Source organism: Myotis myotis, unplaced genomic scaffold (assembly GCF_014108235.1).
Source record: "Myotis myotis isolate mMyoMyo1 unplaced genomic scaffold, mMyoMyo1.p scaffold_m19_p_4, whole genome shotgun sequence".
Lineage (NCBI taxonomy): Eukaryota > Metazoa > Chordata > Mammalia > Chiroptera > Vespertilionidae > Myotis > Myotis myotis.
The window spans coordinates 17,534,801-17,558,122 of record NW_023416346.1 but is presented as its reverse complement, the minus strand read 5'-3'; the positions used below and the strand labels follow the sequence as shown (position 1 = coordinate 17,558,122).

Genomic DNA, 23,322 nt, shown 5'->3' with positions numbered 1-23,322 from the left:
AAACTTACTTGGCTAGATACCTGGCTCATGTACATTTGTTTTCTAAAATAAACTAACTTTTTTTAACAGACTTTTAAGGTTTTGAAGCTGATTAATACAGATTGTCATAAGTCACAAATAAAATTCTAGACAATGAAAATTACTCCAGGTTTTTTTTCCCTTTTAGCTAATATTTTCAGATAAATATGTAATAACTAGGGCTAATGGAGCTTCAAAAGGTCATCTCTATCTTTATCTGTAGTAATGCTTAAAGATTTTTAGTTAAGAGATTCCTTTTTAAAGATTGCATCAAAGGAATATAATATGTTTTATTTGTACATGCTGTACTTTAAACATTAACTTGCAGTTCAAACTACATAGGAATCTTACATTTTGATCATAGAGATTAAATAGGCATGTACATTTTTGTGCCTTCTGATTCATGTACATTTCCTTCTCTTCCTTAAATTGGTCAGCAGTTTTTCTTTAGAAAAAAAACAAAAACAAAAGTTGGGTGCCCTATAACTATCCCAACAGTTTTCAACAGTTAATTCAAGAAAATAACTTACTTATATGTAAATGAAATGAGGAAGTCTGCAGAGGAATAATGGCTTTCCTAACTATGTCACCTTTAGTAATCTAAGACCATCTGAAATCCCTTAAGAACATAACTGTGTGGGGTTTTTTTTTTTCTTTTTCTATAATCTCAAATGCTTGACTGAGCTGAGTATTGCTAAGGTGAATAGCAAAGGAACTAAACTTTTAAATGGATATAAGTATATCTTGCATAAATCAAATTTAATATGAATCCACAATTCTAATTGGAAATCTCTCTGCATATATTTATGCCAGTAGTTGGTAATCATTCATTTTAACTTCACAATGGATATTTATTTTATTTTTAGGTGTGCCAAAGAATCGGCACATAAGGACTTTAAAAAGGCAGTTGGTGCCTTTTCTGTAACTTATGATCCAGAAACGTATCAGCTTGTCATTTTGGTGAGTGTTTTTGAGTTATTTATTTTGGTGTATATCATTTGGGGTATTTGCTTTGATAATAATGTTGTTATATAATAATATCTTTTAGTCTATCAATGAAGTCACCGCAAAACGAGCCCACATGCTGATTGACATGCACTTTCGGAGTCTGCGCACTAAGCTGTCTCTCATACTGAGAAACGAAGAAGCCAGTAAACAGCTAGAGGTAGGTTGAATAATGAGAAACTAGTATGCATGCCTATCTTTCCTCACTACTATTAAAGAGATACACATATTCAGATAAGAAATTTTCGTTTTTCAACAAAAGTCACGAATATGTTTGGGCTTCATTAATGGCATGCTAGAACTAAATATTAAATTGTGATAATAATGTTTAAAGAGAGTGCTTATCCACAAGTTTTGGGTGTCATTTTAACTTAGTTCAGTCATCACTGAGTATTTGAAAGAATTCATAGTATGTGTGGATCCAGATCATTAGGTCTTATAGACTCTGATCTCATTTTAGGTTGCAGGTGCATATGTAAGATAAGTTGTAAATCACTGACATTCTATAATTATTCAGTGTAATTTAATTACTGTATCAACAGTTTTTATAAATCCCTTTTTTCAGGTTGGGGGGTGAGATGAGATGATATCATTTTAATGCTTCCATCACTTCATCAAAGGGCTGTCTAGACCCTAGTATCTAGTGATAAGTTATATAAATGGCACTGTTTCTAGAATATATAAACCAATGTCCATTAATAAAAGTGAAACTAATACAATTTTCTGTGGAGATGCTATTTAATTTTTTTTTTTTACTTGAAAAACATTGAGTCTAACAGACCCAGTGAGCTGGTTTTTATTTAGGGAACATTTGATCTGATTCTTAATCCTACATTGTTTTCATCACTACATTGTTGATGTCATTGGCTAACTAAGGCAGCCTTGCAAATAGGTTTTCAAAAGTTACCTTGGGAAATTGTCAACAAGCCCTTTCCTGTTAACAAAAATATCTCAAATAGCATAAAGACCTTCAGTAACCTAAAAAGAACTTATGCTATGGGTGGGTGTTATTTTCTAAAACCTGTTAATTTCCAACATAAATGAATTTATAGGCCCCTGGTATACAGGTTCAAGATAATTTACATGGCTGACCTAAATACAGTTGTCTCAATAGTGAAAAGCATAATATTAATCAGATCTACATTTCCCATCAGAGTTCAAGGCAGCTTGCCTCAAGATTTCATGAACAGTTTATTGTACGAGAAGATCTGATGGGTCTAGCTATTGGTACTCATGGTGCTAATATTCAGCAAGCTAGAAAAGTACCTGGGGTCACTGCTATCGATCTAGATGAAGATACCTGCACATTTCATATTTATGGAGAGGTAAATATTTGACTAGTTTTTTTTTCTAAAATAAAATCCAGTATTTCAAATGGTTCATCTTTTGGCTTAAATCTTTTCCCCCTTTTATTAGGATCAGGATGCAGTTAAAAAGGCTAGAAGCTTTCTTGAATTTGCTGAAGATGTCATACAAGTTCCAAGGAACTTAGTGGGTGAGTCAGAAATTGCTGTTGAGCCCTGGCCATATGCTAAGTGATTAAAGCACCGGCCCTCGCAAGGAAAGGTCATGGGTTGGATTCCCGGTCAAGGCTACATACTTGGATTGTAGGTTTGACAATTCTTGTCCTCGTTGGGGCATGTGTGGGAGGCAACCAATAGATGTGTCTCTCTTACATTGATGCGTCTCTCCCTATTCCTTTCCCTCCCTCCCTTTCTTTCTCTGCCCCCCTCCCTCCCTTTTACTCTCTCTAAAAACCAATGGAAAAAATATCCTGTTGACATACTCTACAAAAACAAAAGTTTGGTAAATCATTTACACCAATAGAATTTCATTTTAATTCATTTAATTGAAATATAATATTTGAAATATGATCAATTGCTATAATGTACAGAAAATATTAGGTAAATGTGATACTCCAAGATTACATTTCAGAAGGTGTACAAAAGATACTGCTTTGTTAGTTCAAACCAATTAGTGCCGAGAAAGATACATTTTGCACAGCCTCTTCACTATATTTTACATTTATTAAAATTAAGTATGTTTTTTCAGAATGAATGACATTTTGGGTGCTTTATAATTTGGAATAGATTCATATTTGATCCCTCTAATGGGGCTATAAAACAATAGCATTCTTAATTATCTCAGAGTTGAAAATCTGAATGTAGGCTTAAATCTAGTAAGTTTCAAAGCTATAAATATCTCTGAAGGTCTTGGGCTTTCTGCAACATCAATGGTAATTATATTTTTACTAGAGGCCCGATGCACAAAATTCGTGCAAAGGGCTCAGCCCTTGAAGCCCTGGCTGCTGCGGCCCTCGCAGCCCCAGCTTTATCCGAAAGGTCCTCCAGACAGTCGTTCTGCTGTTTGGCCGTTTGGTCAATTTGCATATTATGCTTTTATTATAGATTCTACCCATTTCCTCCTCTCACTTGGCATTAGCTTGTTCTCTGTACCTATGGGTCTGTATATGTTTTGTTTTGTTTGTTTTGCTTACTTCAGTTTCCACATATAAGTGAAATCATGGTATATGTCTTTAACTTCTTTCATTTACATAATACCCTCTGGGTCCATAGGTTCTGTTACAAATAGCAAGGTATCATTCTTTTTAATGACCGATTCCATTGTGAGTGTGTGTGTTTGTGTGTGTGTGTGTATTTAGCACATACTTATCCATTCGTCTATCCATAGGCACCTAAGTTGCTTTCATATATTTTTTTAAATATATTTTTATTACTTCAGAGAGGAAGGGAGAGGGAGAGAGAGAGAAGCATCAATGGTGAGAGAATCATTGATCAGCTGCCTCCTGCATGCTGTCACTGGGGATGGAGCCCACAACCTGGGCATGTGCTCAAAACAAATTTTGGCTTCAGTTTTACTCCATCCCTTCCTTAGATGAGATGGTGGGGCAAGCACGTGATGAAGGTGGTCAGTGCAAGGGTGCTTTAGGTACTTTGGGAGAGCCCTTGGAGTTAGATGTAATTTACATGTAGATTGCTTGAATCAGTATTTCTTACATATGTAATTTATGATGATGTCTATGAAAGCAGTCACTTCTCAGTTAATAATATGACTGAATTTTATAAAATGAGTGAAAGAATAAAGTGCTTGAAGTCTATGGAGTTTTAACAGATGTATTGAATAATAATCTTAAACTGGTGTTGAGCTTTTTCATAGTAGTTCTGAGTTATTAAAGTGTGATTTCTTAATCTTTTACTCTGTGACGTATCCCTTCAACTTTTAATATACTGATATAATTTGTGAGTAAGGCACAGAAGAATATTCTGTTAACACATTGGCCTGAAGAATGTGCACTTCTTTTAGATGTATCTGTAGCTGCTTAAGCTGCTTTAAAATTTAAAGGATCATTTATAAATCTGTCATATAAAATTCTAAAAATACATTCATATGCTACATATGACATTTTGGTCAATAGCACTCCACATATACTTCAGTGGTCTCATGAGATCATAATGGAACTGAAAAATTTTTGTCGCCTAGTGACACTGTAGGTATTGTGACATCATAGTGCAATGCATTACTCACATGTTTGGGTGATGCTAGTGTAACCACACCTACTGTGCTGGCAGTCATATAAAAGTTTAGCACATACAATGATCTACAGTGTATATACTTGATAATGATGATAAATGACTGTTACTGGTATATTTTCTATGTTATGTTCTTATCATTATTTTAGAGTGTGCTCTCTACTTACAAGAAAAAAATTTGCTGTAAAAGTATACCGTGTTATGCCAGTAGCAGCCTCATACATCTCCTGTTCATTGTGTCTCAATTGCATCATTTTCTCTTATGCTTTATTTAATTTATTTTTGTTTTATATAATGACACTAGTGGCCTGGTGTACGGAATTCGTGTACGGGGAGAGGGGGTGTCCCTCAGCCCACCCTGCACCCTCTCCAATCTGGGACCCCTCGAAGGATGTCCTACTGCTGGTTTACAGGGATCGGGCCTAAACCGGCAGTCAGACATCCCTCTCGTAATCCGGGACTGCTGGCTTCTAACCACTCACCTCCCTGCCTGATTGCCCTTAACCACTCTGCCTGCCGGCCTGCTCGCCCCAAACTGCTCCCCACCACCGGCCTGCTTGCTCCCAAATGCCCCCGCTGCTGGCCTGCTTGCCCCCAACTGCCCCCCCTGCTGGCCTGCTCACTCCAAATTGCCCCCCCCCGCTGTCCTGATCATCTCCAACTGACCCCCACTGATGGCCTGCTCGCCCCCAACTGGCCCCCCTGCTGGTCTGCTTACCCCCAACGGCCCCGCCCCTCATCAGCCTGATCACCCACAACTGCCCTCCCCTCTTGCCCTCTAACCGCCTCTACCTCAGCCCAGCCACCATGGCTTTGTCCAGAAGAACATCTGGAAGGTCTCCTAGTCTGATTAGCATATTACCCTTTTATTAGTATAGATAGAGGCCTGGTGCACAAGTGGTGGCTGGCTGGTTTGCCCTGAAGGGTGTCCCGGATCAGGGTTGGGGGGGGCCGCTGGGGTGCCTGGCCAGCCTGAGTGAGGGGTTGAGGGCTGCTTTCAGGCTGGCGATGCCCCCCGGCAACCCAAGCTCCCCGCCTCTCCTTTTCTTTTTTTTTAAGCACCTCCTTGAGCGGAGGCCAGGATGGGCTGGACGCAGGTATCTGGGATTTATCTTTTATAATTGAAACTTTATAGCCTTGAGTGGAGCCCACAGCCGGCCAGGGCAGGTGGGAAACTCGACTTCCTCCATCGCCGGGGGAAACCCAAGCCTCCTCACTCCAGCTCTGTGGCTGCCGCCATCTTAGTTGGGTTAATTTGCTTACTTGCTCCTGATTGGCTTTTGGGTGTAGAGGAGTGGCAGAGTGATGGTTAATTTGCATGTTTCTCTTTTATTAGTATAGATGCTGTAGAGACTCATAGCCTAAGGGTTGGCTATAACATAGCCTAGATTCACAGTAGGCTATACCATCTAGTTTTGTGTAATTGTACTTTAGTTTTTGCACAATGACAAAATTCCTCAGCTAAGCATTTCTCAGAACATATTGTTAAGTGGTGTATGACTGTATTTGCCATGGGCAAAGAAGCAAATTTAAATCAGGTACAGATAGAATTGAAATTGTCAAATAAATATGCATATATTTTTTATTTGTTAATACGTTTATTTAAAATATATTTTTTATTGATTTCAGAGAGGGAAGGAGTGGGAGTGAGAGAGAAAAAAACACCAATTATGAGAGAGATTCATTGATCAACTGCCTCCTGTATGATCCCTACTGGGGATCGAGCCTGGACCAAGAATCACACTGACCTCCTAGTTCATAGGTCAATGCTCAACTACTGAGCCATGCCAGCTGGGTGCAAAGATATTTTTACTGGAGGCCCAGTGCATGAGATGCATGCACTTGGGGAGGGGAGTTTCCTCAGCCTGGCATATGCCCTGTCACAGTCTGGGGCTCTTGCAGGCCGGGCCCCCTCACTCATTACTGCCCGCCAGCAGTGGAGGCAGGAGAGAGGCTCCTGCCAACTGCCGCTGCACTCGTCAGCCATGAGCCCAGCTTCTGGCTGAGCAGTGCTCCCCCTGTGGGAGTGCACTGACCACCAAGGGACAGCTCTTGCATTGAGCATCTGCCTCCTGGTGGTCAGTGCACAGCACAGCAACTGGTCATTCCGCTGTTCGGTCAATTTGCATATGACCCTTTTATTATGTAGGATTGTAGGATTATATATCCTTTTCCTTAACTTTTAATAGAATGTTGAAGAAAGATTGATATACACTAGCAAGTTTAAAGTGTACACTTTTGTGCAAAATAAGAACCTATCTTTGAAATGCTTTAAAAATTCAAAATTCTCCAATCAGTTTATGAGTATTAATCAATTCTAATACCTAGCCATGGAGTTTAAACAATAATAACCTAGTAAAATGGAAAGCCAAGTTTAACTCTATCTATTCATTTGAAGAGTCTCTGTTTTGGTCTTTCAGTTTTATTTAAAACTAGAAGCCCGGTGCATGAAATTCATGCCAGGGAAGGGGGGTGTCCCTCAGTCCGGCCTGTGCCCTCTTGCAATCCGGGACCCCTTGGGTAGGATCCCTAGGCCTGGCCAGCAATCAGGGCCTATCAGGACTTTCCTTCCCCTGGGCTGCTAGCAGCTGGCCCTGCCCTCGCCACTACCACTGCTTGCCATCTGTGTGGTGCTTGCCCGCCACCGGTCACCTCCCTCTGCAGGCAACAGGCGGGTGTGATCACTTGGCTGGCCTGGACCTCCCTCTGTGGGATGATTGATCACGGGGCCCCCAGATTGATCATCCTGCAGAGAGAGGCCCCACCCACCCGGCGAGGGCTCCACAATCAATCGCTACTCAGAGGGTGGTCTGGGTCTCCCTTTTGGGGGCAATCGTGGAGCCCCCTCCCCCAGTTGATCACCCCGCCTGGGCCCCTCTGCGGGGCGACCAATCATGGAGCCCCCACATCGACTGCCCTGCAAAGGGTAGCCTGGGCCTCCCTCTGCGGGGTGATCATGGGGCGATGGCAGTGTCCCCCCGACCAGTCACATCACACCTGCCTTGGCTGACCTGGCACCAGTGTGTGTCATAGTGTGGTTGTCCAGAAGATCGTCCAGACAGTCGTTCTGCTGTTCCGTTGTTTGGTCGATTTGCATATTACGCTTTTCTTATTATAGACTAGAGGTCCAGTGCATGAAATTCGTGCACAGGTAGGGTCCCTAGTCCTGGCCGGCTATCAGGGCTGATTGGGGCCTTCTGGCTGCCAGCCGGGGCCTTCCTTCCCTTGCTGCCGGCTGCCAGTTGGGGCCTTCCTTCATTCTGTGCCGCCCCTGGTGGTCAGCACACACCATAGCGAGTGAGCAAACTCCCGGTCTCCTGGTCAAACTCCCAAGGAGACCCTTTGCATATTAGCCTTTTATATATATACTAGAGGCCCATTGCAAGAAGATTCCTGCAAGAATAGGGCTTCCTGCGGCTGGAGAAAAGCAGAGAAGGGAGCTAAACCCGCTGAGACGGGTTTCGCTCCCGCTCCCAGCCACTGCGGCTGTGTTTCACCTCCCGCTCCCAGCCGCTGCGGCAGTTTTTTTTCTCCCACTTCCAGCCTCTGCAGCCGGGTTTTTTTCTCCCGCTCCCAGCCGCTGCGGCCAGGTGTTTTTGTTTTTTTTTCTCCTGCCCCCAGCCACTGCGGCTGGGTTTCCCCTCCCGCTCCCAGCCACTCAGGCTGGGTTTGCCCTCCCGCTCCCAGCCACTGCAGCCAGGTTTTTTTCTTTTTTTTCTCCTGCTCCCAGCTGCTGCGGCTGGGTTTCCCCTCCTGCTCCCAGCTGCTCCGGCTGGGTTTCCCCTTCCGCCTCCCACCTCCGCAGCCTTGGCTCCATTCCTGTCCACACCGCCTCTACTTTGCTCCCTTCTGTAGCGCTTCGCTCCCACGTTGGCTTCAGTCTTTGCTCCCAGCTGGTATATGCAAATTAACCGCCATCTTTGTTGGCGGTTAATTTGCATATTGCACTGATTAGCCAGTGGGAGGCGTAGCAAAGGTATGGTCAATTACCATGTTTGACTAGAGGCCCAGCGCGTGCAGCGCGTGATTGAAATCACGCAAGGAGGCGCCCTGCCTCCCGCCATGCAAGGAGGCACCCCACGGGACCACTACCCGCGCCTGACCCACGTAGCCCCTGGCCGTCATGTTGTGTCCACTGGGGTGGGGGCAGGCGTGCTCCTGTGTGTTGTGTCTCCGCTCCCTCCCGCCCCCAGCCCCAGCCTCCCTTCCTGTCCATCTGCGTGTGCAGCTCCTCCTGAGCAGTAGTGAAGCTTGGCTAATTAGCATATTCTGTTTATATAGATAGATAGATAATGCAATTGTTTACAGTGGGGTGTAAGGTATGTGTTCTTAAAGCCAAACATGAATTATTCATTTCTTAATTTAGGCAAAGTAATAGGAAAAAATGGAAAACTGATTCAGGAGATTGTGGACAAGTCAGGAGTTGTGAGGGTGAGAATTGAGGCCGAAAATGAGAAAAATGTTCCACAAGAAGAGGTATGTTCTAATGCATATGTTTCTGGTTTGTATAAGAAAAGTAAAAGATTTTTATTTTTTTATTTGAGATTAATTTAGGGTCCTGTGATACGCACATAATGTAGATGTACAAATTCTTGATTATCAGACATGCCAGTTAGTGGTATAGTTGTAGATACGGCCTCTGTTAATTCTCTAATGCCGTGACTTTGGATTGGTCACTTTAATCCCTTTAACTCTTATTTCTCAATCTTTAAAATGGGTTGTTGTAATTGTAAAAAAAGTACAAAGCACTTTTCAAATATCATTTAACTTTACTGATAAAATTGGGACACTGCTTAGGTTTTCTGGCTTTTATGTTTTGCCTTTATTATTTTGTGTGTATGTATAAATATTTGTGTGGGGGTTGGGGAGGTGAGGGCATGCTCTTCTGTACAATGGTACTGTGTTTAAAATAAAATCTAAATTGCCATAATTTTCATATATTATCTAGTCTTCCTTTTGTGAAAGGTTCTTTTGGCTGAAATTAAATCTTTTGGGGTTTTTATTGCATGATTTTTGCATTCTGTTTTGTTTACTAAAACTGTTTATAATAATTTATCTTCTTAAAATACGATCATTGATACAATAATGGAGCTAAATAAAGACTTAAAATTAGTTATTTTTTCTCTTTTGTGTTTTACCAAGGAAATTATGCCACCAAATTCCCTGCCTTCCACTAGTAACTCAAGGGTTGGACCTATTCCCTCGGAAGAAAAAAAACATATAGATATAAAGGAAAGCAGCGCTCATTTTTCTCAACCTAACAGTACAAAAGTACAGAGGGTAAGAAATATTTATCACATTGAATTACACTGAAAGTAATTTCTTCCACCCAGATGTTACAAATGGGCATTTTGGGTATTTTCTCTGGTTAGACTTACAAGATACTCATGTATTTTTTTCAAATCTGATTTTTAGGTTATGAGATATTACAAACCAAAGTGATACCTACTTTTCATTTTATTTACAGTGACAAATCTTATGTTGTAAACATAAAATATGGGGTTGCATTTAATGGTCACATTTTTCTTTTGAGGGTGGACTTTAATTTTTCCATGTTGTATCTCTTGAAATTTTGCAGGTTGTATTAGGTCAAAATGTACCATCTGTTTACATGCATTAGTTACTACTTAAAACCATATTTTAGAAACTGATTTTCAATATTTGAACTAACCTAACTGTTTAGAAATGAGTTTAAAAGTCCTACAGTGAAAGTCCTGCGTTCAGGCTTCTGCGTATCATTTGTTATAGTTAATGACATCACTTGCATTCCTTATACTGCTTTAGGTGTTAGTGATTTCATCAATTGTAGCAGGGGAATCCCAGAAACCTGAACTCAAGGCTTGGCAGGTAGGAAAACATTCCTTGAAAAATACATTTTAATTTTATATTTTAATGTTTATCACCCTTGTTAAGAGAGACTACAAATGACCTTCAGGGTTGGAGGCTGGTGGAGGAGTGTTTATGGGTACATGAATTTATTGCCCTGGGGAGAAAGCTCAGATTTCTTCCTGTTGCTTATAAGGCCTTTCTTTCATGGTAACCTGTCCAATATCATTTGTTACAACTCCTCCCCCTTGCATTCTAGAGAGACTTAAAGTCATACTGAAGTATTTAGAGGTCTCTGAACAGTCATACTGAACAGTCAGATGCATATATTTTCTCTGCCTAGAACACTCTTCTTCCTGCCACCATGCTTTGACCTTACTCCTTATGCAGCTTTCTGTGTGTACTTGTCACAGGTCCCCTATCGTAGCACTCAGAACGTACACATTTACTTATCTACCTCCTCATCCACATTGTGAGTTCCTTCCTTGAGTGCAGGGACTTCTACATAGCTCGTGAGAACTGTTTATGGGGAAAATGTTGTGACTCACGAGATTCAAAGCAAAAATGCCATTTTATAAAGAGAAATATAACCTCAAGTGCCTTAGATATTCCTCTCTGCTGGGCAGCTCAGTTCTCACCCTAGAATAGGGAATCAATTTTCTTGGTGTTAAGTATAGAAGGCCACCATTCTACTCTCACAATTTTTTCATTTTAATTTACTATTCTGGTCCACTAGCGATAATGCTTAAATTAGAGTGGCACTTGGATACACTAACAGTTTGGATATGTTGAAAAATAAAATGTTTTAAAATTATTTGTCCCAACGTTGATCAAACTAAATCAGTGACATAGGGTTTCAAAGCTTATTTTGGTAGCATATGATCCAAAGGATCATATAGCATTTCATCATATGACATTTTAGAAAATGGTACACTTTACTGCTTTCTAACAGTCAATTGGGGGAAAAACTCAATAGTCAAGATGTTTTTGAGAAGGAGATCTGATCCATGGGCTTGATAATTTCCATAGTTCATTTATTATTTGATGCAAAAAAAATCCATTATGAAGTCCATGGGTTTTCAATTGCACCTGATTATTCAGATGGTCATTGCTACTAGGAAGCAGTTCCTTTTCTACCAGATAAAGGTCAGTCTGCAAGCTATATTTCCTAATTGTTCAGTTTTGTTCCCCATTAATAGCCATGTTCATGTGGAAGGAAAAAGAAAAAACCTGTTCCAGCCCCACATCCGTTTAAGATGCTGTGTACTGAATGCAAGCAAGCAAAAGCAGCCCAGGAGTAGCCACACCTATCAAATGAATGCTCTTTTTAAAAGAGTGATACTTGCTAAAGAGACAGCTTCTTGGCTTCTAATACCTAGAAACTTCGCCTAGAAATTATAATATTCACATCAGAGCCATTGTATGCTTTTTTAGTTACTTGTGAATATTAGTAACCATGTGTATTTCTTCAGCAAAATGTAGAACTGTTCTCAACTTTGAACGTCATAATTGCCAGCTGTTAGTTTGCACAACTGGCCTAGGCTTCCCTATAACTTGTGACAAGAAATAGTGTTTTTTCTCATTTGTACTGATGGGCTGGAAGTATAAATTTTTAGTATACAACTTTTAAAAAATCTATCCTTATATTAAAGTAGTATCATAGAAAGAAGATGAAACTTATGATTCAGCTTTTTTTATAATTTTCAGAGCAAATTGTTGAAATGTATTGTAATGTTAAATTTTATGCTCATGGAAATGCCCAGGTTTTTTTCCCCCCTCACGGAATAATTACTCAGTGCATTTTAATGTATCCTAATTCTGTTTGTGTGTTTTTTTGTTCTCTGTTGATTTGGTTAGCTAATTGATTTAATTTTTAATTTTGTACCATAATATCTAAATTTTAATGATTTTTAAAAGAATTTGATTTCGATAAAAATTTTAGATGAATTAAAGTATTTTGTTTATGCATCTCATGTTAGTTAAAGCCTGTATAATTTTGAATTACATAATTTGTGACTTTGCCAACATTATTAATTGTAGTGTTTAAAACATAATAACCTGATGCATTTAAGGGGTTGCTATATTGATCTGTCCTTATTCACAGATGTGTAAAATATGCCAGCTATTTTTGTTTTCATGTATTACTGATTATTTGTGTACCTACTGTTTGTCAGACCTTGTCCTAGGGATTTAGTCATTATTTGCATTTTTCAGATTAATCCATTATTAATTTTATGGGATCATTGTCACCATTTCTTTTCCAGGGTATGGTACCATTTGTTTTTGTGGGAACAAAGGACAGCATCGCTAATGCCACTGTTCTTTTGGATTATCACCTGAACTATTTAAAGGTGAGAACAGCAAGAACTTTAATTTTAAATTCTTTTTGCACTAAAATATAAAAACTCCATAGTAAACCTTTCAGTAGTTAAGATTCATTCTGAACATATAATGAATGACCTGTAAAAAGTAATAGATAAAATACTTTGTTTAGCTTATTATATTCCTTTTGAAAACACAAGTCAATTTTCATCATCATCATAAATGTAAGAACCAGTATCCCAGTTCTCGGTAAATTCCCCCGTTTCCCATTATTCCTCTTTTAAACCTTGCACTTAATTTAGGTTAATCCTTTACACAGCTTTTTCATTAGGTAGATCCTTTCTAGCCTTTGTGAGTTTTCCACTTGCTTTTGTTGTCTCTTTTATGTCATTTATTAAGGAAATCCCAGTGTTTCACGAAATCTTTTTAAATGTGTACCCTTCATATTTTTCTCTATACTCTGTTATACAAAACAAACAATTTTTGTAGCATTTATCCCCCCTCTAGATTGCAAACTGGAAAATAGGAACGAGGTTGCTACAAGGTATAAATAGAAAGGGCACTAGATTGGCAATCCAGCGATTTGCTTCTAGATTATCTTTTGTCAGGGACTAGCTGTGTGACTTTAGGCAAGTCGCTTCCCTAGATGCTTTTTAAAATTTCTGGCCAAAAAGTTCTATAAATCAATAAGATGGAGTCTTATCCATGTCACTTAATAATTCCTTCGATCCATGTGTTTCAAAATATAATGTAACTGGTACTAAGTAATATTTTAAAAGTAATCCAAGTTTCTATTTCATTTATAATGCTATCTTAAGAATTTGTTGCCTATATCTTAGAGAAATAAAATTAAACAATTTCTACTTGTATGCAAATAAGGGAAAAAAAGGTTTAGTAGTTAGACATTTCATTCATTTTTATGGTGGTTAGTTAATTGAAAGTGGGAAAGTTTTATCCAGCAAGGCTTGCATGGGTAGGATTTCCCATTGATTTGCTTATTTATTTTTGTTTTAAAACATGTTTATGTGTAATCTGTTGTATGTGTTTTTCTTCATATTCTTAGCTTACATTATAAAGACCTGGAGAGTTAGTGTTGCATTGTATTGATCCCTTGTTCTTTTGACTAATCTTCTTTCTTAGATCTTTTGATTTATTCTTCACAATTGAATATCTTTTTTGGTTATCAGCAGCTGTCCTGTTGCCATTCTTTCCATCACCAGATCTTCACTTGATTGGGCCTGGCATCTTTCACCAAAAGGTGACTGCTTTGCCCCAGTGAGATAACATGGACTACCATTCTGTTTTGCAAGATATACCCATTCCATTAGCTATAACTATACTTTTGGAGTAAGCCACTCACTCAGCTGCAGTCTCTTCTTTGTTCAAGTCCGTTATAAAACAAATTCTAGTTCAGAGCTCAGATCAAACTCACCCAAATCCTTACCTGCCCTTTCTTTTCCAGAAAACTGCCACAACCAAGATTTTAGGAGCTTAGCTTTTCAGGGGCTTCTCCAGTGACTATTCATGTAGACAGTTTCTCTGGTGGCCTCTGCTTGACTGAGACACTCAGTACTACTATATTTATGAATCTAGCTCCCTATTGCCCATAAATGAGATGTTTATGGGTAGATTGGAAGGATGAGGCTTATAATTGAGACTGTATATGGATTTGACAGAACCCAACATATTGGAAGCACTGTATGTAAGGATCTGTCTGTGGAACCTAGGTGTATATTTTGATCAACTAAATTTATATTGTTCATCATACTTGGTCTAGCAGAGTTGTAGTGTTTAAGAGGTTTGCAAGGCATAATGTAAGACCTAACTTTTTTGGCCAGCTATTAAATAGTTTCCTGCCCTGTATAAGGAATATGAGAATTTTCAGTTCATTGAAAATAATTGTTCCTTAATTGTATAATCACATCCAAAGACCTACTGTAGTATATGTTCTTTGCAAACAAGATGGCCCAAACTCAATGCTTTGTAAATTAAGATTAACTGGCAAATCTATTTCAATTCAGAGTATTTACAATGTGTGATTTTTAGGGTTGGCTGGTTAAACCTTAAATGTCTATTTCTGTATTCATACATTTTAGAGTTGTTTTATTCAATATCCTGTCATTAAGAAGTCCCAAAATTAGCATATCTGTACCTTAGCAGATTCCGTTGAGTAACAGTGCCAAATCAAGCAACTTTAAATTCTATTAATGCTGAGTATTTTTGTTATATCTCTAATTCTGGGCATCAGTAATCTGTTATTTAATTTTGTTTTTTAAGGAGATCATTCAATTTCCTGATAATTCTGTGTAACAGTGTTTACTATAAATTAAGAACTGAAATTGAAATATTTCCAGTATACTTTTTTATCTTATGAAAAGGAGAAAGGTATTATTAAGTAAAATGTCAAATTATTTTTACTGTTATCTTGTATATTTTAAATAGGAAGTAGACCAGTTGCGTTTGGAGAGATTACAAATTGATGAGCAGTTGCGACAGATTGGAGCTAGTTCTAGACCACCACCAAATCGTACAGATAAGGAAAAAGGCTATGTGACTGATGATGGTCAAGGAATGGGTCGAGGTAGTAGACCTTACAGAAATAGGGGGCACGGCAGACGCGGTCCTGGATATACTTCAGGTACAAACTAAGCATTTTACTCAGTAACTTTATCTGTTCCTACACTTAATAGCTGCTAACCTCTAATATTCATTAGAACCCCATTATAACTATTTCTCACTACATGGTTTCTGATTCACAATGGGTCAAATTGTGTTGCAAGAGACATAGAGTAAAAACCTGATAATGACACATAGAGTTCACAGGGCAGGTGTGAGTTCTGTCCACGTTCTGACTGGGGATAAATCTGCTTAAGCCCTTGTGTGTTGATGATTTTCTTAAGGCCTTTCCTAATTTTATTACTGTATAGCCAAAACTTTTTTACATTTGTGTACTGTGGCTCATTTTTTGTCAGGCATGTGCTGGTCATACTTGCTGGATGGACTGTGTAAATCAGGGGTCTACATCCTGTGGCTCATAAGGTGATTTTGTATGGCATGGCCAAAGTCAGCCCTAGGCACAGTCAAGAAGTCGGCAAAGTTTCTCTTTGCCTTCCCAGCTCTTCTGTCAGTGCTTCTTTCTTCTCTCCCAGTACCTTTCCTGAATGCTGTCCCCACCTGCCAGTGCCTACTGTCTTTCTTGATCAACTGTGTAACTACTATGTAACTTGCTGATGATGGTATAAGGTATAATCCATCTCACAAATATTTGCGTTTCAAAAAGGAACTCTTTAAGATGGAAAGCCTTCAAGATCCACAGGAATGAAGCTATAATGGTGAAGCTATAATTGGTCATTAGCTCCAACAAAGGAAGAGAGAGAGGTAGTAGAGTTGACATTCTGGAGTTGGGGAGAGATATACCTACTCCTATGGCCAACTTTGAACCTAACCCGTAACCCTCTTTCAAAAGTCTGTTCTTTTTGATGTTGAAGTCCCACCGCACTTTGGAGCTCTTTTCTTCCACTCCCATCCCTTAGGTCATTAATCCACCTTCTCAGGCATAGTGACTGTATCATAATAAAACTTTCATTAATAATAAATTATTCTAGTGGGAATGGGAGGGAAGGTTGTGGACCAAGTATCAGGAAAGCATATCCCCATTCATCTGGTCCAATCCCTGTTCCTACAAGAGATCCTTCCCTGAGACAGTTGCCATGGTGGCCGCCTTTGCCAGTCTCTCAGAGGTGACCAAAATGTGTGCTGCATTCCCCTATGTTCCTTAGCCAAACCTTATTAAAATGAACTCTATGAGAGGTTTTGTTTCTCAGGGTATTACTTTTAAACATTGTAGACAACTTTTCCTCCAGAGAGCACAGATGGTTAAAGGAGTACAGCTGTTTAATGATGTGGCATACTCAGATTTGAACTTAGATGGCTAATAAAATGCCTTTTTTTAAAAAATGAGAACCAAAAATGTTTTCCAAGATTACCTAAAAAATTGTAAAACCCTTCATTTTGAATTTAAGATAATTTGTTTCACAAAGTAGAAGGTGATAATACCTTTTGGTAGACATATAAATTGGGAGGAAGAGTATTAGATTACCCCTGAAAGGTTTCTGGAAGCTTCTGATAACCTAACTTTTTTTTTTTTTTAAGTTGGACAATGGTATATAACTTTTAACTCTCGATAGGAACTAATTCTGAAGCATCAAATGCTTCTGAAACAGAATCTGACCACAGAGACGAACTCAGTGATTGGTCATTAGCTCCAACAGAGGAAGAGAGGGAGAACTTTCTGCGCAGAGGAGAGGGACGACGACGTGGCGGTGGAGGAAGAGGACAGGGAGGAAGAGGACGCGGAGGCGGCTTCAAAGGTAGAGGTTTTCTTTTTTAAAAAATCTCTGTTGTTGAAAGTATCACATATACCCCCTTCTCCTCCCCTCCATTGACCTCTTCTAGCCCACCCTCACCCCCCATCCTATATAATAAAAGGCTAATACTAGTATGCAAATCTACCGAACAGCGGAATGACCAGTCGCTATGATGTGCACTGACCACCAGGGGGCAGATGCTCAACACAGGAGCTGCCCACTGGTGGTCAGTGTGCTCCTACAGGGGGAGCACTGCTCAGCCAGAAGCTGGGCTCACAGCTGGCAAGTGCAGCTAGGGTGGCAAGAGCCTCTCCCACCTCAGTGGCAGCGCTAATGATGTCCAACTGCTGGCTTAGGCCCTTATCCGGCAGTCGGACATCCCCCAAGGGCTCCTGGACTGAGAGAGGGCGCAGGCTGGGCTGAGGGATCCCCCTGTCCCCCAAGTGCATGAATTTCATGCACCAGGCCTCTAGTAAGAAATAAAGGTGAATTGTAACAACTGCCTGAAGTTCAGTGAAAAATCTTGGTGATTTAACACTGTATTACCAAGACCCCATTTCTCCTGTTTTGTGCTGCTCATCATAGTAAAGCCTCAGCCTTTCATACAGTAATTGGCAGAATATTAAGCCTTTCTTATGGTTCATGTAGAATATGTAAATCAGCACTGATAACTAGTTCAGCTTCTTCGGAGAGTCTAAACATAGCATCTGAAATTAGCTCAGATTGACCTGTGACAGTTGCACAGTTGTAATGCCTTCAAAATATTTTGTTTCTATGTAACTGTAATCACTAGGTTGATTATATTTTGGATTTTTTGGTTGGTGTAAGTCTGGTCGGCAAACTGCAGCTCAGTAAACTGCGGCTCATGAGCCACATGCGGCTCTTTGGCCCCTTGAGTGTGACTCTTCCACAAAATACCGACTCTGCACATGGGCCACGAAGTTTCAGTCGCACTGTACATGCGCGCCCGCACGTGGTATTTTGTGGAAGAGCCACACTCAAGGGGCCAAAGAGCCGCATGTGGCTCGCGAGCCGCGGTTTGCCGACCACTGGTCTAAGTAAATAGAGGATATGGGAATAAAGAGCTTCCAATAAGCATGTTAGAATCAATAATTGTTGAACCTTTTTAAAACGCCCCTATAGGAAACGACGATCACTCCCGAACAGATAATCGTCCTCGTAATCCGAGAGAGGCTAAAGGGAGAACTGCAGATGGATCCCTCCAGGTAAACCCATATGCCTTTTTCATCTAAATTATTTGCATACGGTAGTTTGAAATTTAATGAGTTTATTTTTGAACATATTCAAAGATTATAAATTTGATATCTGTGAAATAATTTCCTTTTACCATTACAACTGTGATAATCTTTGTTTTCATGCAAACATACAAAGATTTCTCTAGAGAATATGTAGTTAAAGTATTTGTGAAGACTTTAATTGTCATATGACTTCAATACCACATTGGTGGTCCCTCTGATTTCCCCAAGAAAAAAAAAACACCCTGGAATGTACTGAGAGTGAGACCTGAGTCAACCTTGTGGGTCCCTCTTCCCCTGAGAAGCAGGAATAGAATATCCTCTTTAAATGGAAAGTAAGGAAAAGAAGGCATGTATTTCAAAAGTAATAATTATAATAGGCAGGGCTGATGATACTCAGCTAGAACCTGCTGAATCAGTCAGCTGCTTGTGTACAGCCAGCCTCTATTCTGAAACTCCCATATCAATTGGTTGTCACCTATACTGTATCTATTGTTAAATAATTTTAAAATTACTTCGGACAATGTCCAGACACCTTTGCTAAGTGTTTTGTGTGTATTTTATCTAATTTAATCTTGCAGCAGCCACCTAAGGTAAGTCTTTTTGTTCTTCTGTTTTAAAGGATAGTAAACAGAAGTTTAGAAAGATTCAGTCCTTTGCCCAAGATCACATAGTTAGCATATGGTGCAGTGATATTTGAACACTGGTGTCTGATTCCAAGAGCACATGTTCTCTATTACTTCTTTGACTCTTAATTCTTACCCCAACTAGTTAGGATTCCTTCTCGACTATGGATTGGTTTGGGACCAACACCCTAGATAATTGAGAAAGAACTTTTTAAAAGCAGAATCTTTATGACAAAATGTTCTTTAAAATTCATAGTAGTTGTAAGTACATGTTAACTACTGGTGGGTTCTTCAGGACCAGCATAGAAAAGACTTTAGACCTAGATAAAAATATGGATGAAATAATGTACTTACATGTATTTTACAAAGATATAAGGCATTTAATGTGCCAGTTTTGTAATTCCTTTCTTAAATGGACATATTTGATGAACTAGGCTTTCTGATCACATTGGTTAAAAGGATGCATATTTGTAACTAAAATAGCATATCAAAAGAAAGGCTGTACTTTCTATGTAAGTATGAGAATAGATGTAAATCAGACACTTACTGGCTCATTTCACTTAACATAATACTCTCCAGGTCCCTCTGTGCATGCAAAAATGAAATAAAATAAATCAAAGCACCAAACCCTTGACAACAAAACATTTAAAACATACAATCATACCCAACATTTAAACACTCTTTGAAATTACATTGAACCATTTTGGGATATATGTAGCATTTGTACTTGAAGCAGATCAATATTTGTCATTATTTTAGGCCCATTTGTCAATATTACCTTCCCTTTGTATAGTGTCTAGAATTCTATTAGCAGTGTTTTAAGTGTCCTGTGTTAGCACTTAAAATATTGTATAAATCAGTATTTTATTTGTAATTGCATTCATCTTTACACTCTTCCTGGGATTACAGTTCCTCTGGTAATTAGTGTCTCCAAATTTCCCTGTACAGCTTTTATTCAAAGTTCAAGTTATATTATCATCTGACTTTCCTTACTGAAATACAAGCTGCTAGAAACCAATGCTCATATTCTTCTACCATAGACAATGGGAGCGCTCAGTATAGACAAACTTAATCACACCCATGATGGATATAAAGGTGTAAACTGAAGGCTAGTTAATAAGAGAGTTGAGTTATTATCCTGGTAAAGTCAGATTCGAAAGATATTAATTTGCCTCTTTTCTCCTGCATTTCATAATCTTTGAAGAATAACTCACTTTTAAACTCTGAATATTATAGCCATGTTTATTTTGTAATAATCATTCGTTTTAATTATTTGTTTCTCACTGTTTTATTCTGCTTAGAAGAAGACACAGTAGGATTGTGAGTTTTTATCTAACTTTGAATGCAATGGGATGACCAGTGTGTTCCAGTTAAAGAAGAAGAGTGTCTTAAAATCATAAACAAAATAAAGATCCTGCCTGACCTGATTTCTTTCACTACTTCTATTCTCATCCCTCATTTCCCTTTTTGACATGTGGAGTTTACACTTCAGGCTTAAATTTCTTGTCAGGCCAATTACAGATTACAATAGGATTTGGTGTGTGTATATAACAAATATAACTTGTTTTAGATCAGAGTTGACTGCAATAATGAAAGGAGTGTCCACACTAAAACATTACAGAATACCTCCAGTGAAGGTAATCGGCTGCGCACGGGTAAAGATCGTAACCAGAAGAAGGAAAAGCCAGACAACGTGGATGGTCAGCAACCACTTGTGAATGGAGTACCCTAAACTGCGTAATTCTGAAGTTATATTTCCATTACCATTTCCATAATTCTTATTCCATATTAGAAAACTTTGTTAGGCCAAAGACAAAAGGTAGGCAAGATGGCACAGGGCATGAAATGAACACAAATTCTGTTTAAGAATTTTATTTTTCTGGTATTGGCCATAAGCAACAATTCTCAGATTTGCACAAAAATGATATCTTGATCTTGAAATTTTCAAGCACTGCTTTTAAGTATACTTAGCACTTCAGGACAGGATTTTAGTTTGGTTTATTTTTTAAAGTACTGAAAAGTGATATTCTTTGTTAATTTGGATCATTTTCCTACATAGGTGATAACACTGGTACATTTCAGTTTTTCTGAATAAATAGCACTTATGGTAATCATATTAGACTTCTGTTTTCAGTCTCGTATAGAAGTCAATGAAATAATATGTCATTTCATGTCCTGTGTCAATTTATGTGTTGGTCCACTATTTCAGTATTTTAGTGGACCCTGAGATGTGTGTGATGTGACGTTTGTCATTTCATTAGCAAAAAAAAAAAAAAAAAAAAAAAAAAGTTGTATGATCTGTGCCTTTTCTATATCTTGGCAGGTAGGAATATTATATTTGGATGCAGAGTTCAGGGAAGATAAGTTGGAACACTAAATATTAAAGATGTTGCAAACCCTGTCAAACATTAGTACTTTATAGAAGAATGCATGCTTTCCACTTTTGTTCCTTGCATAAACATCAGGTTAGGCAGTATAAAGAATAGGATTGTTTTTGTTTATGTTTTGTTGCACTGAAGTTTGACAAATAGTGTTATTGAGAGGGTTGTGTAATTTTTTTCTGAATACACAGGAGAAGAAGTAACTGTCTTTTCATTTGAGAGAGGCTAAAATGTTTTCAGCTAGGAGTAAATCTTTTTGGTTGAAAGTTAGTAGAATATGCCTGCTCTTTGGCCTGATGACCGGTTTTAACTTAGAGCCTTTTTTATTTTGTTCTCCCCTTGTTTTGTGAAGATTTTCATATTTTAATTTCAGGCTTAATTTGGGGAGATAGGAGGGTCATTTCTGTGTGTGCATAATAAACCTGTGAAGTACAGGTACTTTGTCTAAAAAATATTGGAAGCAGGTTAAATGTTTTGTAAACTTTGAAATATTAGGTCTAATGCATAAGCAGAATTGGAAAGCAGACTAAGATTAATTAACAAAAAACTTTTTTTTTCTTTTTATTAAGCAGAATTGGAAAGCAGACTAAGATTGGTTAACAAAAACTGTTGTTTTTTTTAGTTTCTTTTTCTTGTTTGATGTGTTGGGTTTGGTTTTGTTTTTGAGTCTTTTTTTTTTTTTTAAATGGGTGAAACTTAGTGAGGCAAATTATGTGAAGGACCTTCACTCTAAGATGTTATATTTTTCTTAAAAAATAACTCCAAGCCGGGGTACCACTGAATCTGTATAGAGCCGTACAAACAGAAGTTCTGCCTCTGATGTATTTTGTGAGTTTGTTTCTTTGAATTTTCATTTTACAGTTACTTTTCCTTGCATACAAATAAACATAAAATGGCAACAAACTGCACATGATTTCAAGAATATTAAAAAGTCTCTTAAAAATATTGCCAAAATTAATGTTGATTTCTAGTTATTTATTCTTGGAATGTATAGTATTTGAAAACAGAAATTGGTACCTTGCACACATCATCTGTAAGCTGTTTGGTTTAAAATACTGTAGATAATTAACCAAGGTAGAATGACCTTGTAATGTAACTGCTCTTGGGCAATATTCTCTGTACATATTAGCGACAACAGATTGGATTTTATGTTGACATTTGTTTGGTTATAGTGCAATATATTTTGTATGCAAGCAGTTTCAATAAAGTTTGATCTTCCTCTGCGAAATTGATGTTGATGCAATCCTTACAAATGATTGCTTTTAAAATTTTAAGATAGAAAAAGAAATCTATAGAAAGTGTTCTGTTATAAAATGTAACTGTTACCATTGGAAATTCACGTCATAGAAAGTTAGCCGTTATCTACCAACTTTCAATAACTTGATCATATTTAATAAGGTGAAAAAAATCAACAAAATGGTACAGAAGCACATTGTGCCATTACAATATGCACTAAGTCTCTTTTTTTACAAAGGCTGAATTCAGCAGGGCGCTAACTTGCTTAAATGTGAATTACTAACTTCTAAAACTGTAATTTGATTCACATGTTTTCAAATAGAGTTGGAGTTGATTCATATTACAATATTTGTGTGCTAAATGTGTATGTTTTTCAGTTAAAAGTTATGATGTTTTTAAAATCTTATTAAAGTTTCAAAAAATCTGAAGATTGTTTATCTAGATGTAAATTTTTATTAAAAAGTTGCACTTATGAAAAAGCAAAAAATTAGTCTGACAAATGTTTGCTCCTGGTCTTAAATTTCTAAATATATTTTAAAAAATTAATGATATGTGGGGGGAAAGTTATTTACCATGCATAGCATATATGCCTTGCAAATCTTTTTATGTGTCCTTAAAAGGTAAAAATGTTGATATTTGAAAATATAATTATCCATATTCCCAGTTAGAAGATTTCAACACATTAATTACATAGAATGCCACTAAACCATATTAAACACATACTTTTATCTGTG

General features: G+C 38.1%; 1 protein-coding gene across 17 annotated transcripts in view; it reads left to right on the top strand.

Annotated features, from left to right (window-relative positions):
• FMR1 (FMRP translational regulator 1) overlaps window positions 1-22,580 on the top strand; it is a 43,029-nt gene extending 20,449 nt beyond the window's left edge. For 3 of the 17 annotated variants that reach the window (XM_036304495.1, XM_036304490.1, XM_036304501.1), the window contains 12 exons: window positions 885-978; window positions 1,067-1,183; window positions 2,178-2,348; window positions 2,440-2,518; window positions 8,941-9,050; window positions 9,717-9,854; window positions 10,359-10,421; window positions 12,665-12,751; window positions 15,165-15,360; window positions 16,910-17,092; window positions 18,233-18,315; window positions 20,542-22,580. In XM_036304495.1, coding sequence (XP_036160388.1) covers window positions 885-978; window positions 1,067-1,183; window positions 2,178-2,348; window positions 2,440-2,518; window positions 8,941-9,050; window positions 9,717-9,854; window positions 10,359-10,421; window positions 12,665-12,751; window positions 15,165-15,360; window positions 16,910-17,092; window positions 18,233-18,315; window positions 20,542-20,703 — 1,483 coding nt within the window. In that variant the 3' untranslated portion in view covers window positions 20,704-22,580. Of the gene's footprint in view, window positions 1-884; window positions 979-1,066; window positions 1,184-2,177; window positions 2,349-2,439; window positions 2,519-8,940; window positions 9,051-9,716; window positions 9,855-10,358; window positions 10,422-12,664; window positions 12,752-15,164; window positions 15,361-16,909; window positions 17,093-18,232; window positions 18,316-20,272; window positions 20,399-20,541 lie in introns of those variants that run through there. The other 14 variants (XM_036304497.1, XM_036304494.1, XM_036304496.1 and 11 more) reach the window with 14 other exon arrangements.
• The last annotated feature ends 742 nt before the right edge of the window (window positions 22,581-23,322 follow it).